The sequence below is a fragment of the Chanos chanos genome, chromosome 15 (assembly GCF_902362185.1).
Source record: "Chanos chanos chromosome 15, fChaCha1.1, whole genome shotgun sequence".
Classification (NCBI taxonomy): domain Eukaryota; kingdom Metazoa; phylum Chordata; class Actinopteri; order Gonorynchiformes; family Chanidae; genus Chanos; species Chanos chanos.
The window spans coordinates 15,878,551-15,891,056 of NC_044509.1; the positions used below are offsets into that span (position 1 = coordinate 15,878,551).

At 37.6% G+C, this 12,506-nt stretch overlaps 1 protein-coding gene across 1 annotated transcript; it reads left to right on the forward strand.

Annotated features, from left to right (window-relative positions):
• Positions 1–3,352: 3,352 nt before the first annotated feature.
• Positions 3,353–11,029, forward strand: LOC115828326 (uncharacterized). Its single transcript, XM_030792288.1, has 11 exons — positions 3,353–3,757; positions 4,271–4,366; positions 4,489–4,732; positions 4,911–5,045; positions 5,767–6,303; positions 8,339–8,754; positions 9,183–9,278; positions 9,394–9,624; positions 9,720–9,742; positions 9,823–9,941; positions 10,488–11,029. Exons 1-11 carry the CDS (start codon positions 3,353–3,355, stop codon positions 11,027–11,029), a joined length of 2,844 nt encoding a protein of 947 aa, XP_030648148.1.
• Positions 11,030–12,506: the final 1,477 nt, after the last annotated feature.

A 12,506-nucleotide genomic window follows, 5' to 3' on the forward strand; every position in this document is an offset into this window, starting at 1 on the left:
TGGAGCACCAGTACAGTACAGACACAGAGCACAGGTACAGTACAGACATGGAGCACCAGTACAGTTTAATGCAAAGACTAAGCGTGATGCTTTTCCACTTCCAAAGCTTTGGTGGACTAAAGGGGGTCAGATTCTATCCAACCATTTATCTGGCTAATGTGTACCATCAGGTCACAGTTGCTGAAAAGGTGAAACACAAGACAGTATTCACTAGCCCCTCCGGCATGTACAAGTATTTGTGCATACGAAGATGCCTTTTGCAGTTTGTAGTGGTCCTTCAGTGCTCCAGCGCTTTATACAGATCACCACGAGTGACCTCATACTACAGAACATGTTGGTTTACCCTGATGGCATATCAGTGTAATCACCTACACTCCAGGAGCGTTTGGAAAGTCCTGAGGTTGTGCTCACCAGGCTTAAAGAGACTGGTCTCAAAGTGAAATTAGAGATGTGTCAAAACATTGAAGTAGTGTCGGTGAGGGTGAGACAGCAAGGAGTTTCAGTTTGGGGGGGTGCATGTAAAATGTGTGAAATGTCTAGAAAAAGATTTCCTAGATTTTATATAGAGTAAAACGTTAACCCAGATTTAACAAATATGTGAGTGGTTTTCAAGATTTAACAAATATGAGTCTCATCCTTCTCTTGACTGATTTTTTTTGTTGAATTATCCCTGATAAAAACTCACCCCATAGTGTCCTAAACTGTGTATCATTATTTTTTAGATATTTCTGTCATTTCTCACAGACTGTTCTGTTATTCACTCATACGCTCACTAAATCACACTGACTCTGCAATGACCTCAGATGTATCTCAGTCTTATTGAGATGAATGTTGTCTGATGAACTCTAAACACTCACTTTACAATAAGACTACCCTTTATAAAGGGTTTGTGAATGGTTTATAATTAGTTATTATTTAGGTTGTGAACACTTCACAAATCATTAATAAGCTATTATAAACTGTTAGATGCAGCAGTCATCTGTTGCTTGCCAAATAGTGATCCCACATTTATCTGTACTGTTAAGACTCCGATCTCATTGGTTACTTTGGTTACTTTGTCCTCTCCATCAGCTAGCATTTATACCTCTCAGGGATGTGTTACCATCAGAGATGTGTTAATAAGTTACTGGCATTTAGCCACCATTTGCATATCTTAATAGACGAAAAGTTTCATTTGGCATGTCAAATTACTGCATATTAAATTCTCATATCAAATGACCAGATTCATATGCTAAGGCTTTGGCAGTATTGTTTACCTTGACATTTTCAGCATGCTATCAGCAGCCGTCTTCATTATTATCACAGGTTTTGATATGACATATGCTATCATATTAAAGTGGTATATTGTGATGCGTGTTGGGGGTAGATGGGCGGAGCTTCCCAGCATGCCTTGGGGCCATGGACTGTTCTTTATCCCCAGTTTGTTATTGTTCAGTTTACGGTTCCCGTTGTGTCTAGTAGAAGTGTACGTGTATTGTTCATCATGTAGTCTTTGTGTTGTGTTGTTAATTCTTGTGGTAGTTTATTGTTAATGGTGTACCATAAATGTAATTGTGTGCATGAATGATGTAGTTCCCTCCTACCATCTCAGCTTTTTAAGTATGTAACTTCTTAGTGTGTGCTGGTGTAAAATAAAAACTAGTGCAATCACTCTAGTGGGAACTCAGTAACTCATTAGTAATTAATGATGTTTCACCCTTAAGAATAAGGCTCCCTTCTCCAGTTATAAATGTCAGTAACTCATTAGTAATTAGTGATGTGTTTCACTCTTAAGAATAAGGCTCCCTCCTCCAGTTATAAATGTTAGTAATTCATCAATAGATGGTCATGCATTTTACACTTCACAATAAGGCTCCCTTCTCCAGTTATAAATGTTAGTAATTCATCAATAGATGGTCATGCATTTTACACTTCACAATAAGGCTCCCTTTTTCCAGTTATAAATGTTAGTAACTCATTAGTAAATGGTGATGTGATTCATACGTTGCAATAAGGTTCCCTTTCAGCAGTTATAAATGTTAGGAACTAATAAATAAATGGTCATAGAAATGAGATGCAGCTGACAGTTTAACATGCTGACTGATAAAGGCACAACATAAAGTAAGGTAAGCAACTAGCAAGATCTGAGATTTAACAGAATAGACAGATAAAAAATGCAGCAGTAACTTGATGTATGAAAACTGTGTTATATCTTGTTTATAAGTGTTTATTAATTATTTATAAAGTGTTTACAATCTAATTAATAACCTAATTGCAAGCCATTTATGAGTCCTTTATAAGGGTAGTCTTATTGTAAAGTGGTACCATGTTGTGACAGGGATGTGAATGTCCTGTAAGAGGAGAAATCTGAGTCAAAACATATTGTTCCCAATTAATATGTGTCAGTGAACATGTAAAGCATTGATAGGGCTCTGGATAAAAAAAATATTGGATTTTTGGGTTTTTAATGTTTGACCCAGCTGCTAACTGAACACCATGATGATTAAATGAACAATCTAAAAAGGTCTTGATGGACTAAATCAGGGGCATTTTCTGTTAGACAATGGGAATAAAAACTATGGGCTCTATCTTACACCTGGCGTCTTTGCTAGTTGCAGATCGACACAGCGGTCATTTTCCTGTCCAGTGCCCACGTTGTTTAAATAGCAAATGAACTTACATCCATCTGGGCAGTTGGTCTTAAAATGAGTTGTGCTCAGGTGCATTGCTGGGTCGTGGCTATTTTGAATGCAACTGAAAGCCTCTGTACTTAGACCAACAAAAATCTGGGGAGTATTCCAGGAAGCAGGTTTAGTGAAAACTCTGAGTTATTTAACTCAGAGCAAGTAGTAAACCTCCTAATAGAATTATATAATTACTTAGCGCTTAAATTATCCGCCGTTAAACTAGCAAACATGGATTTGGACACACCGTAAAAGCACTTCTGCCATGCAGTTTAGACCATGCGCTTAAATAATGAAAATAGAACCCTATGTGTTCTGTAGCCCTCTAGAGGGAGAATGACCTGCCTTTGACATTAACCTTTGATAAAAAAAAATCAGAGACCAATCAGAATCCTTTATCTAAGACTCCATTTCTGTCACACCTGGCAATAAGGACATAGAGTTCAGTGTCTCAGTCCAGTTCTTACACACCAACGCCTCCGCTGTAAAAAGTAAAACCAAATTCAGGTTAAAGTTTAATGATTTGGAAGCTGACAAACACCAAAGGATTTACAGCCTGTACGTCAGAGTGGAGGTCAGGAAGAAAACAGATAATCTTGAAGTTCCTGTGAGTTTCAATGTTTTTTCATCTGAAAGTGAAAGTACAGCTGAAACATTTTTAGCTGCCAAAGAGGACAGACACCAACAAAATGGCTACCAAACTCTCAATATCAGAAGAGGATGTCTCCTGTCCTGTGTGCTGTGACATCTTCAAGGATCCTGTTCTCCTGTCGTGTAGTCACAGTTTCTGTAAAGTTTGTCTGCAGCAGTTCTGGGAACAAAAGGATTCTAATGAATGTCCAGTCTGCAGGAGAAGATCCTCAAAATGGCAACCTCCTTTAAACTTAGCTCTAAAGAACCTGTGTGAGACTTTCTTACAGGAGAGAAGTCAGAGAACTTCAGCAGGGTCTGAGGAGTTCTGCAGTCTGCACAGTGAGAAACTCAAACTCTTCTGTCTGGATGATAAACAGCCTGTGTGTGTGGTGTGTCAGGCTTCAAAGAAACACACACACCACAAATTCCATCCAATAGATGAAGCTGCACTGGATAAGAGGGTAAGAAAAGTACTGTGGTAATTAAGCAGTTAAGTTCTGCTTAAGCTTTGTATATTTCTTTAAGAAATGTGTTCAGCATTCGATTAAAACTGGTAGAAATATCTACATACAATATTAATGTATGTATGGTAAAATGAAATTATCAAAATTAGGACATAATGTTGTCATTTTATTTAAAAAATATATGCTTTTACATATGATATATTGTGGGTGTTGACTGAAATTCAATAATTAATCATCATAACTTGAAGATTATAAGGTCAGTCTATGTTAAACCTTTTTTATGTAGCAGTGAAAGGTCAGATACAGTCTCTGAGTGTCTGTCATCCTGTGTCTCTGATCAACACAGATGAGATCAGTTCAGTAAAGTCTTGGCTGTGTAGTTTATAGAGGATCAGTGTATCAGACACACACATACACACACACACACACACACACACACAAACACAGACACTGTGCAGTATGTAAGTGGAAAATAGAGATTATCTCTAATGATGCATCACTTCCCTCCAGGAGGAACTCAAGACTGCACTGAAAACCTTACAGGAGAAACTGAAGATCTTTGAAAAAGTCAAATTGACTTGTGATCAAACAGCACAACACATTAAGGTGAGAAGAATTAGTAATGAAAACCATCTAGTCATTTAAGTCAGAGCAATAGTTGTAAAATATTCAGTTTCATAAATATAGAGTACTCTGCTAATTGTGTATTTTTTTATTTTTAATTTCAGATCCAGGCCAAACACACAGAGAGACAGATTAATGAGGAGTTTGAGAAGCTTCATCAGTTTTTACGAGATGAAGAGGCAGCCAGGATAGCTGTACTGAGGGAGGAAGAGGAGCAGAAGAGTCACATGATGAAGGAAAAGATTGAGGAGATGAGTAGAGAGATATCACGTTTTTCAGACACGATCAGAGCCATAGAGGAGGAGATCAAATCTGAAGACATCTTATTCCTGAAGGTAAATGAAGATAATATACTGCCCCCCCCCCCCCCCACTCCCCATCTCTCTCTCCCATTTTTCATAAAGATTTATGAGGTCATGCCATTTGATCTCTTTCACAGAACTTTGAGGCCACAAAGAAAAGGTAATCCTGCTGTCCGTGAGCTCTCTGTTTATCTCTGATACCAAACCAACAACAGCACTGACTCCTGAATGTTATTCCAGAGCCCAGTGCACACTGCAGGATCCACAGATGCTTTCAGGAGCACTGATCCATGAGGCCAAGCACCTGGGCAACCTGAAGTTCAGAGTGTGGGAGAAGATGCAGGAGATTGTTCAATACAGTGAGTGTTGTGTCTGGACAACAGAACAAAACCAACAAAATTTGAACTGGTTTATGTAATGTGGTCATATGTAATACACAGTTTATTTTAAAATGATACAGTCTGCTCTGTGTTAACTTGTGACCAACCATGAACATCATCAGTCTATCTACCTAACTATCTATTTGTTTATTTATTCATTATGAATAGATAAAAAAATTAGTAGAACTTTTCATTTGTTTCTTTTGAATTAATTTACCGATTTATATTTAACTTTACTTATAGATTTATTTACACGAATAATTACTCCTGATGTCAGGAGACACAACTCATCAGCATAAAATCATTATGCACAATAATCAGCTAAACACACACAAACACACGCACAAGCACATACGCACGCACGTACACACACACACACATACACACACACACACACACACACACACACACACACACACACACACACGTGCACACTCTACATTGTTTCAGTTTTTAGTTTTGTGAGATGAAAGAGTGAAATGTCCAGTACAGCTGTTCTTTAACTGATAGAACAGAATGACCTCAGTTACACTGACAACATGTTTTCTCTTTATGTTCACTCCTCATTTTCATACAAACACCTTCTCTCTGTTACAGTGAGACTGGCTTTTTCTAAAGGGATGTAATGATTTAGAATTTCTGAAATGATGAAATGAAAATGTGTTTCATCTCTCCCACTCTCTCTGTTCTCTCTCTTCAGCTCCTGTCATTCTGGACCCCAACACTGCACATCCACAACTCATCCTGTCTGAGGATCTGACCAGTGTGAGATTCAGTGATGAGAAACAGCAGCTTCCTGATAATCCAGAGAGATTTGATACACATGTATTTGTCCTGGGCTCTGAGGGTTTTAACTCAGGGACACACTACTGGGATGTTGATGTGGAGAATAATACATGCTGGGATGTGGGTGTGGCCACAGAGTCGAACCAGAGGAAGGGAACAGGAGTTCATAATGGAATCTGGTCTGTATGTTATTGGTCTGGGAGATATCAGTCATGCTCCCCAGGACAGAAATTCATAACCCTCACATTTAATAAGAAACTCCAGAGGATCAGAGTGCAGTTGGACTGGGACAGAGGAAAAGTGTCATTTTCTGACCCTCTTACTAACACACACATACACACTTTCACACACACTTTTACTGAGAGAATGTTTCCATTCTTCTATGATGTCTGTAATCTCTCTCCTCTGAGGATCTTACCAGTGCAGTGTCATGTCAGAGTGGAACAGCACAGTTACAGCTGATATTGTCTCTGGATGAACTCAGATCACATACAAATCATTATCTTCAACTAATCATAATGTATGTTACTGACGTCTCGGCCAAAATTACATAAAAAAATGTTCTCAATTAATTCTTATTTTTTAAGAATTTGTGTTTTGAGTGTGGAGTAAAAACTTGATGAACTGATATCCTGCTTTAAATACTTTATTCTGAGCCCAGTGAAAGTCTGTGAAATATGAGTGTCATGCCACATTGCACCAACAGAGGGCAGAATGTCAAAATCTGCAAAAGAAAAGAGCAGGAGGGTGTTTTTTTGGCCATTTTTATTTGTAATGGAATATACTATTGTAAATGTAATGCATGCAATGTAATGCGTACTAATATACATTTCACACTGTGTGTGATCTGTAAATCTATTATAATATCAAAGATTCTTTTAGAATTAAAGATTCTCTTTTCATTTTCATTTTGCATTATTCAACAACACTTTATTACCTCAGCAAAGTTTCACACTGATAAAATTCTTTATTTTGCTCCACAAACACACTGACCTTGAAAAACAGTGTCAAACTACACACATCTGTCCTGTTACTAGGTCAGTCAGTGACTCTGTATGTGATGGAGAAACCCAGTATTTAAATAAAGAGAAACTCAGTGTCTACACCTGTGTTGTTTTCTGATGGGAATGAGGAAAGTGGGGGTCACAGAGCAGCTGGAGGTTGACACATGAGCAGAGGGGTTTAACCAGTTTTGGGATCTGGTCCTTCTCTAAATGATCCTGTCAATGAGGATGAGGAAAACAGCACCTTCCTCTCAAATATATCAACCACAAAATAGCCTCTTATTTTCATTCTGTCTATTAAAAACACCACAGTTGTGAACATTGCTGTACATCAGTCTGTGTAAACAAAAACAAGCGAATTTATACACATTGCATGTAAGTGTACGGACTGGATATTTTGAGTATGAATTTAAAAAAGTCTTTAAGAGTTTTCTGCAAAGAGATGTTTTCTCTTTCTGCCATAACAACAGTGAAATTCAGAATATTCACCTGTTTGTCATTACCTGCACCTGTGTCTTGTTCATTTCAAATATGTCCTTAGCTGATTTTGTGTCACATTATATGTAAACAGTGATCAAAGTCACATAAGCTCAAAGGTTGTGATCAAACAGATTATTCATGCTGTCACTTCTGGGTTTACGTTTGAGAAAAAAAGATCGGAAGGTGAATAAACATTGTGGTTCATTAATCTGTGATCAGTCTGAAACAAGTGAATTTTTACATATGTGTTGGAATGCAGGTATTCTGAGTTTGAATAAAAAAGTCCTTTGGAGTTTTCTGTCAGAGAGATGGTTTCTCTCTCTGACATGACATCAGTAAAATAGTCACTTCCTGTGGGGATTTCAGTAGACTCCTCTTATGGCTTCCAGAGGGTGACATGGCACACCACAGGACTTCAGAAGATGCACCTGTCTGTCATTAGCTACACCTGTGTCTTGTTCATTTTGCATATTTAAGTCTTGCATTTGGTGAAGACTTTTGGAGGTTTGTCTAGTGAGTTGTGGATGCATGTTCTCCACCTGTGCTGTGGATGCTGATGTATCTCAGTCTTATTGAGATGAATGTGGTTTGATGAACTACATTCATTGCGTTGTTGTGACAGTGATTTGCTGGTGCTGTAACAGGAGTGGGAAAAATACTACATGTTCTGTAACCCTCTAGAGGAAGAATGACCTGCCTTTGACATTGACCTTTGATAAAACAAAACCAGAGACCAATCAGAATCCTTTATCTAAGACTCCATTTCTGTCACACCTGGCAATAAGGAAATAGAGTTCAGTGTCTTAGTCCAGTTCTTATACATTGACACCTCCACTGTAAGAAGTAAAACCAAACTCATGTTGAAGTTTAATTATTTAGAAGCTGACACATGCTAAAGGATTTACAGTCTGTAGATTAGAGTGGAGGTCCTGTGAGTTTCAATGTTTTTTCATCTGAAAGTGAAAGTACAGTTGAAACTTTTTTAGCTGTCGAAGAAACCAGACACCTACAAAATGGCTACTAAACTTTCACTGTTAGAAGAGGATGTCTCCTGTCCTGTGTGCTGTGACATTTTCAAGGATCCTGTTCTCCTGTCGTGTAGTCACAGTTTCTGTAAAGTTTGTCTACAGAAGTTCTGGAATAGTAAAGAATCCAAGGAGTGTCCAGTCTGCAGGAGAAGATCATCCAGAGATGACCCTCCCCGTAACCTTGTGTTAAAGAACCTGTGTGAGTCTTTCTTACAGGAGAGAAGTCAGAGAACTTCAGCAGGGTCTGAGGAGTTCTGCAGTCTGCACAGTGAGAAACTCAAACTCTTCTGTTTCGATGATAAACAGCCCATGTGTTTGGTGTGTCAAGCTTCAAAAAAGCACTCAAACCACAAATTCCGTCCAATAGCTGAAGCTGCACTTGACAACAGGGTAAGAAAAATGCTGTGGTAATTACACAGTTAAGTTCTGTTTAACATTTGTTTATTTGTTAAATAAAATGCATTCTGTATTCAAATAAAACTAGTGGACATAATTTTGTAATTTTATTTTTAAAAATATGTTTGTATATATGATATATAGTGGATGCTGTTTTACATTCAATAATTAATAATCATCTGATTATTAGGTCAATCTATGTTAAATCTGTGTTATGTAGCAGTGAAAGGTCAGATGCAGTCTCTGTGTGTCTGTCATCCTGTGTCTCTGATCAACACAGACCAGGTCAGTTCAGTAAAGTCTTGGCTGTGTAGTTTACAGATGACAGGTCTCTGTATGAGACACACACAAACACACACACAGTCCTCTTTGTAAGTGAAAAACACAGAGACTCTCTCTAATAATGTATCACTTCCCTCCAGGAGGGACTCAAGACTGCACTGAAACCCCTACAGGAGAAATTGAAGATCTTTGAAAAAGTCAAACTGACCTGTGATCAAACAGCAGAGCACATTAAGGTGAGAAGAATTAGTAATGAAAACAATACAGTCATTTAACACAAAAGAATAATTTTGAAATATTCAGTATCATGAATGTAATGTACTATAATAATTGTGTATTTTCATATTTCAGATCCAGGCCAAACACACAGAGAGACAGATTAATGAGGAGTTTGAGAAGCTTCATCAGTTTTTACGAGATGAAGAGGCAGCCAGGATAGCTGCACTGAGGAGGGAAGAGGGGTTGAAGAGTCACATGATGAAGGAGAAGATTGAGAAGATGAATAGAGAGATATCACGTCTTTCAGACACAATCAGAGCCATAGAGGAGGAGATCAAATCTGAAGACATTCCATTCCTGAAGGTAAATGAAAGTAATATAATGCCCCCCCACACCCATCTCACCTTCCCATTTATCATAAACATTCAGGACATCATGCCATTTGATCTCTTTCACAGAACTTTGAGGCCACAAAGAAAAGGTAATCCTGCTGTCTGTTAGCTCTCTGTTTATCTCTGATACCAAACCAACAACATCACTGACTCCTGAATGTTATTCCAGAGCCCAGTGCACACTGCGGGATCCACAGACAGTTTCAGGAGCACTGATACATGTGGCCAAGCACCTGGGCAACCTGAAGTTCAGAGTGTGGGAGAAGATGCGGGAGATTGTTCAATACAGTGAGTGTTGCCACCAACCGCAAACACAATAAACATTTGTATTTATTTACTTACATTCGGTCAATTACGTTCATAACTGGTTTATTTATTTATTCAACCTATTTATTTATTTATCTGCATATCTATTAATTTTTTTATAAATTGTTATGCATTTATTTACACAAATAATTACTCCTGATATCAGAAGACAAATGTCATCAGCATGAAATCATTATGCAAACACACACACACACACACACGCACGTACGCACTCATATTGTTACTCCACATTGTTTCAGTTGTCATGTGTTTTAATGTTGTGGGATGAAAGAGTGAAATATTCAGTCCAGGTGTTCTTTAACTGAGAGAACAGAAAGACCTCAGTTACACTGACAACATGTTTTCTCTTTATGTTCACTCTTCATTTTCATACAAACACCTTCTCTCTGTTACAGTGAGACTATGTTTTTCTAAAGGGATGTAATGATTTAGAGCTTCTGGAACTATGAAACAGTTCAAACAAAAATGTGTTTCATCTCTCCCACTCTCTCTGTTCTCTCTCTTCAGCTCCTGTCATTCTGGACCCCAACACTGCACATCCACAACTCATCCTGTCTGAGGATCTGACCAGTGTGAGACTGAGTGATGAGAGACAGCAGCTTCCTAATAATCCAGAGAGATTTGATAAATATCCATGTGTCCTGGGTTCTGAGGGTTTTAACTCAGGGACACACTGCTGGGATGTTAATGTTGAGAATACTACAGAGTGGGATGTAGGTGTGGCCACAGAGTCAAACCAGAGGAAGGGAAGAGGAGTGCATGATGGGATCTGGCGTGTGGGTTATGGGTCTGGGAGATATCAGTCATGCTCCCCAGGACAGAAACTCATAACCCTCACATTTAAGAAGAAACTCCGGAGGATCAGAGTGCAGCTGGACTGGGACAGAGGAAAAGTGTCATTTTCTGACCCTCTTACTAACATACACATACACACTTTCACACACACTTTTACTGAGAGAATGTTTCCATTCTTCTTTGATGCCTTTAAACTGTCTCCTCTGAGGATCTTACCAGTGCAGTGTTGTGTCAGAGTGGGACAGCACAGTTAGAGCTGATACTGTCCATGCATGAAATCAGATATACATCATTATCAACTAGTTTTTAATTTTCTAAGAATTTGTGTTTTGTTTGTGGAGTAAAAGCTTGATGAACTGATTACTGATCAAAGTTATGATCATGGCTGTAATGTTTGTTTTTCCATGATGTCAAGAAAATTTCTCCATTTTGGAAAAAAGGTTACATCTTAGCTGTCACACAGACTGAAATCTTGTGGGTGAATCAGGTTTTATGTGTGATAGAGCTGAATGTGTCTCTTACATTCAAACCCACATATGAACATATGCAGTGTAATGAAGTAGATTATGATGTCTCTGAATGAACTGGATAAAACTGGCTGAATTGAACATCGCAGTGGTTAAGAATAAGAATAACATTCCTTTTTTAAGTTTTGGAATTTTGTTTTAAATTATACATATTTAGCAGATTGAAATTTCTGAAATTAGAATATAAAAAACACCACACACACCAGTATTTTACTCACTGGGAGCACTGGGACACTGAGACAGTTTTCAGTTGTAGACTGTGAGATAATCTCCAGTTGTTTTATCAGATTAACTTCACCGTAATGTGCTCCTATAACTATTCTCCAACTGAGCCCAGTGAAAGACTGATGTGAAGTATGAGTGTCATACCTCATTCTAACAGCAGAGGGCAGAATGTCACTCTCTGCAAAAAGTGAACAACAAGATGATTTTTTATTTTTTGTTTTTTGATTATTTTTTGGGGGTTTTTTTTATAATTAAATGTATCAATGTTGATGCATATGTTAACAGTGATATGTGTGATGTAAGATCTTTTTCTATTACAAGATGACAAATCTTAATAAAACAGGTTCTTTTCATTTTTTTTACACTTTTTCCTTTTTTTTCTTTTTTTTTGGTGTGATAGTAAACAATGTACAGTCTTAGTTTACAGTTTTAAACTATATCCAGTTCTAAAAAGGGGTTCAGTTTTAAGCAGTGCCCAGTTTTAACTATCCTGTTTTAAACAGTGTGTAATTTCAGTCAGGGTTTTAAACACCGTCCAGTGGTAAGTCGACACACCACTTAGCGAAACAGGACAGGTTTGCAGGACTAACATGAAATCACTGACAAAATAATATCATACGACTTTCAGTTATAACTATTCAAGGACAGAATAAAACAATATATTTACATACATGATCAATAATGAACTCCAAACAAAAGCATTTTATTAACTCACATGAATATTACACAGATAACACAAACCTTCTAATGTGCACACAAAGTCTGACAACAATAAAGTGTTTAAAGTTAAATGAACAGACTTGGACGAAAAATAAACAATTTGTGAAATACAAATAAACATTTTGCTTCATTAATTTAATAACAAATAAATAAAACAAGTGAATTTCAGATGTTGTATGTATGTCTATTGACTGGATATTTTGAGTATGAATTAAAAAAAAAAGTCCTTTTGAGTTTTCTGTCAGAGATGCTCTCTCCT

What these genes read in the sequence shown, in the direction of transcription:
- LOC115828326 (XM_030792288.1), top strand. Translation starts at nt 3,353, where the DNA reads ATGGCTACCAAACTCTCAATATCAGAAGAGGATGTCTCCTGTCCTGTG. An exon ending in GCAGGAGATTGTTCAATACA is followed by an intron (nt 5,046 to 5,766) that starts GTGAGTGTTGTG and finishes CTCTCTCTTCAG; the next exon opens with CTCCTGTCATTCTGGACCCC. An exon ending in GCGGGAGATTGTTCAATACA is followed by an intron (nt 9,942 to 10,487) that starts GTGAGTGTTGCC and finishes CTCTCTCTTCAG; the next exon opens with CTCCTGTCATTCTGGACCCC.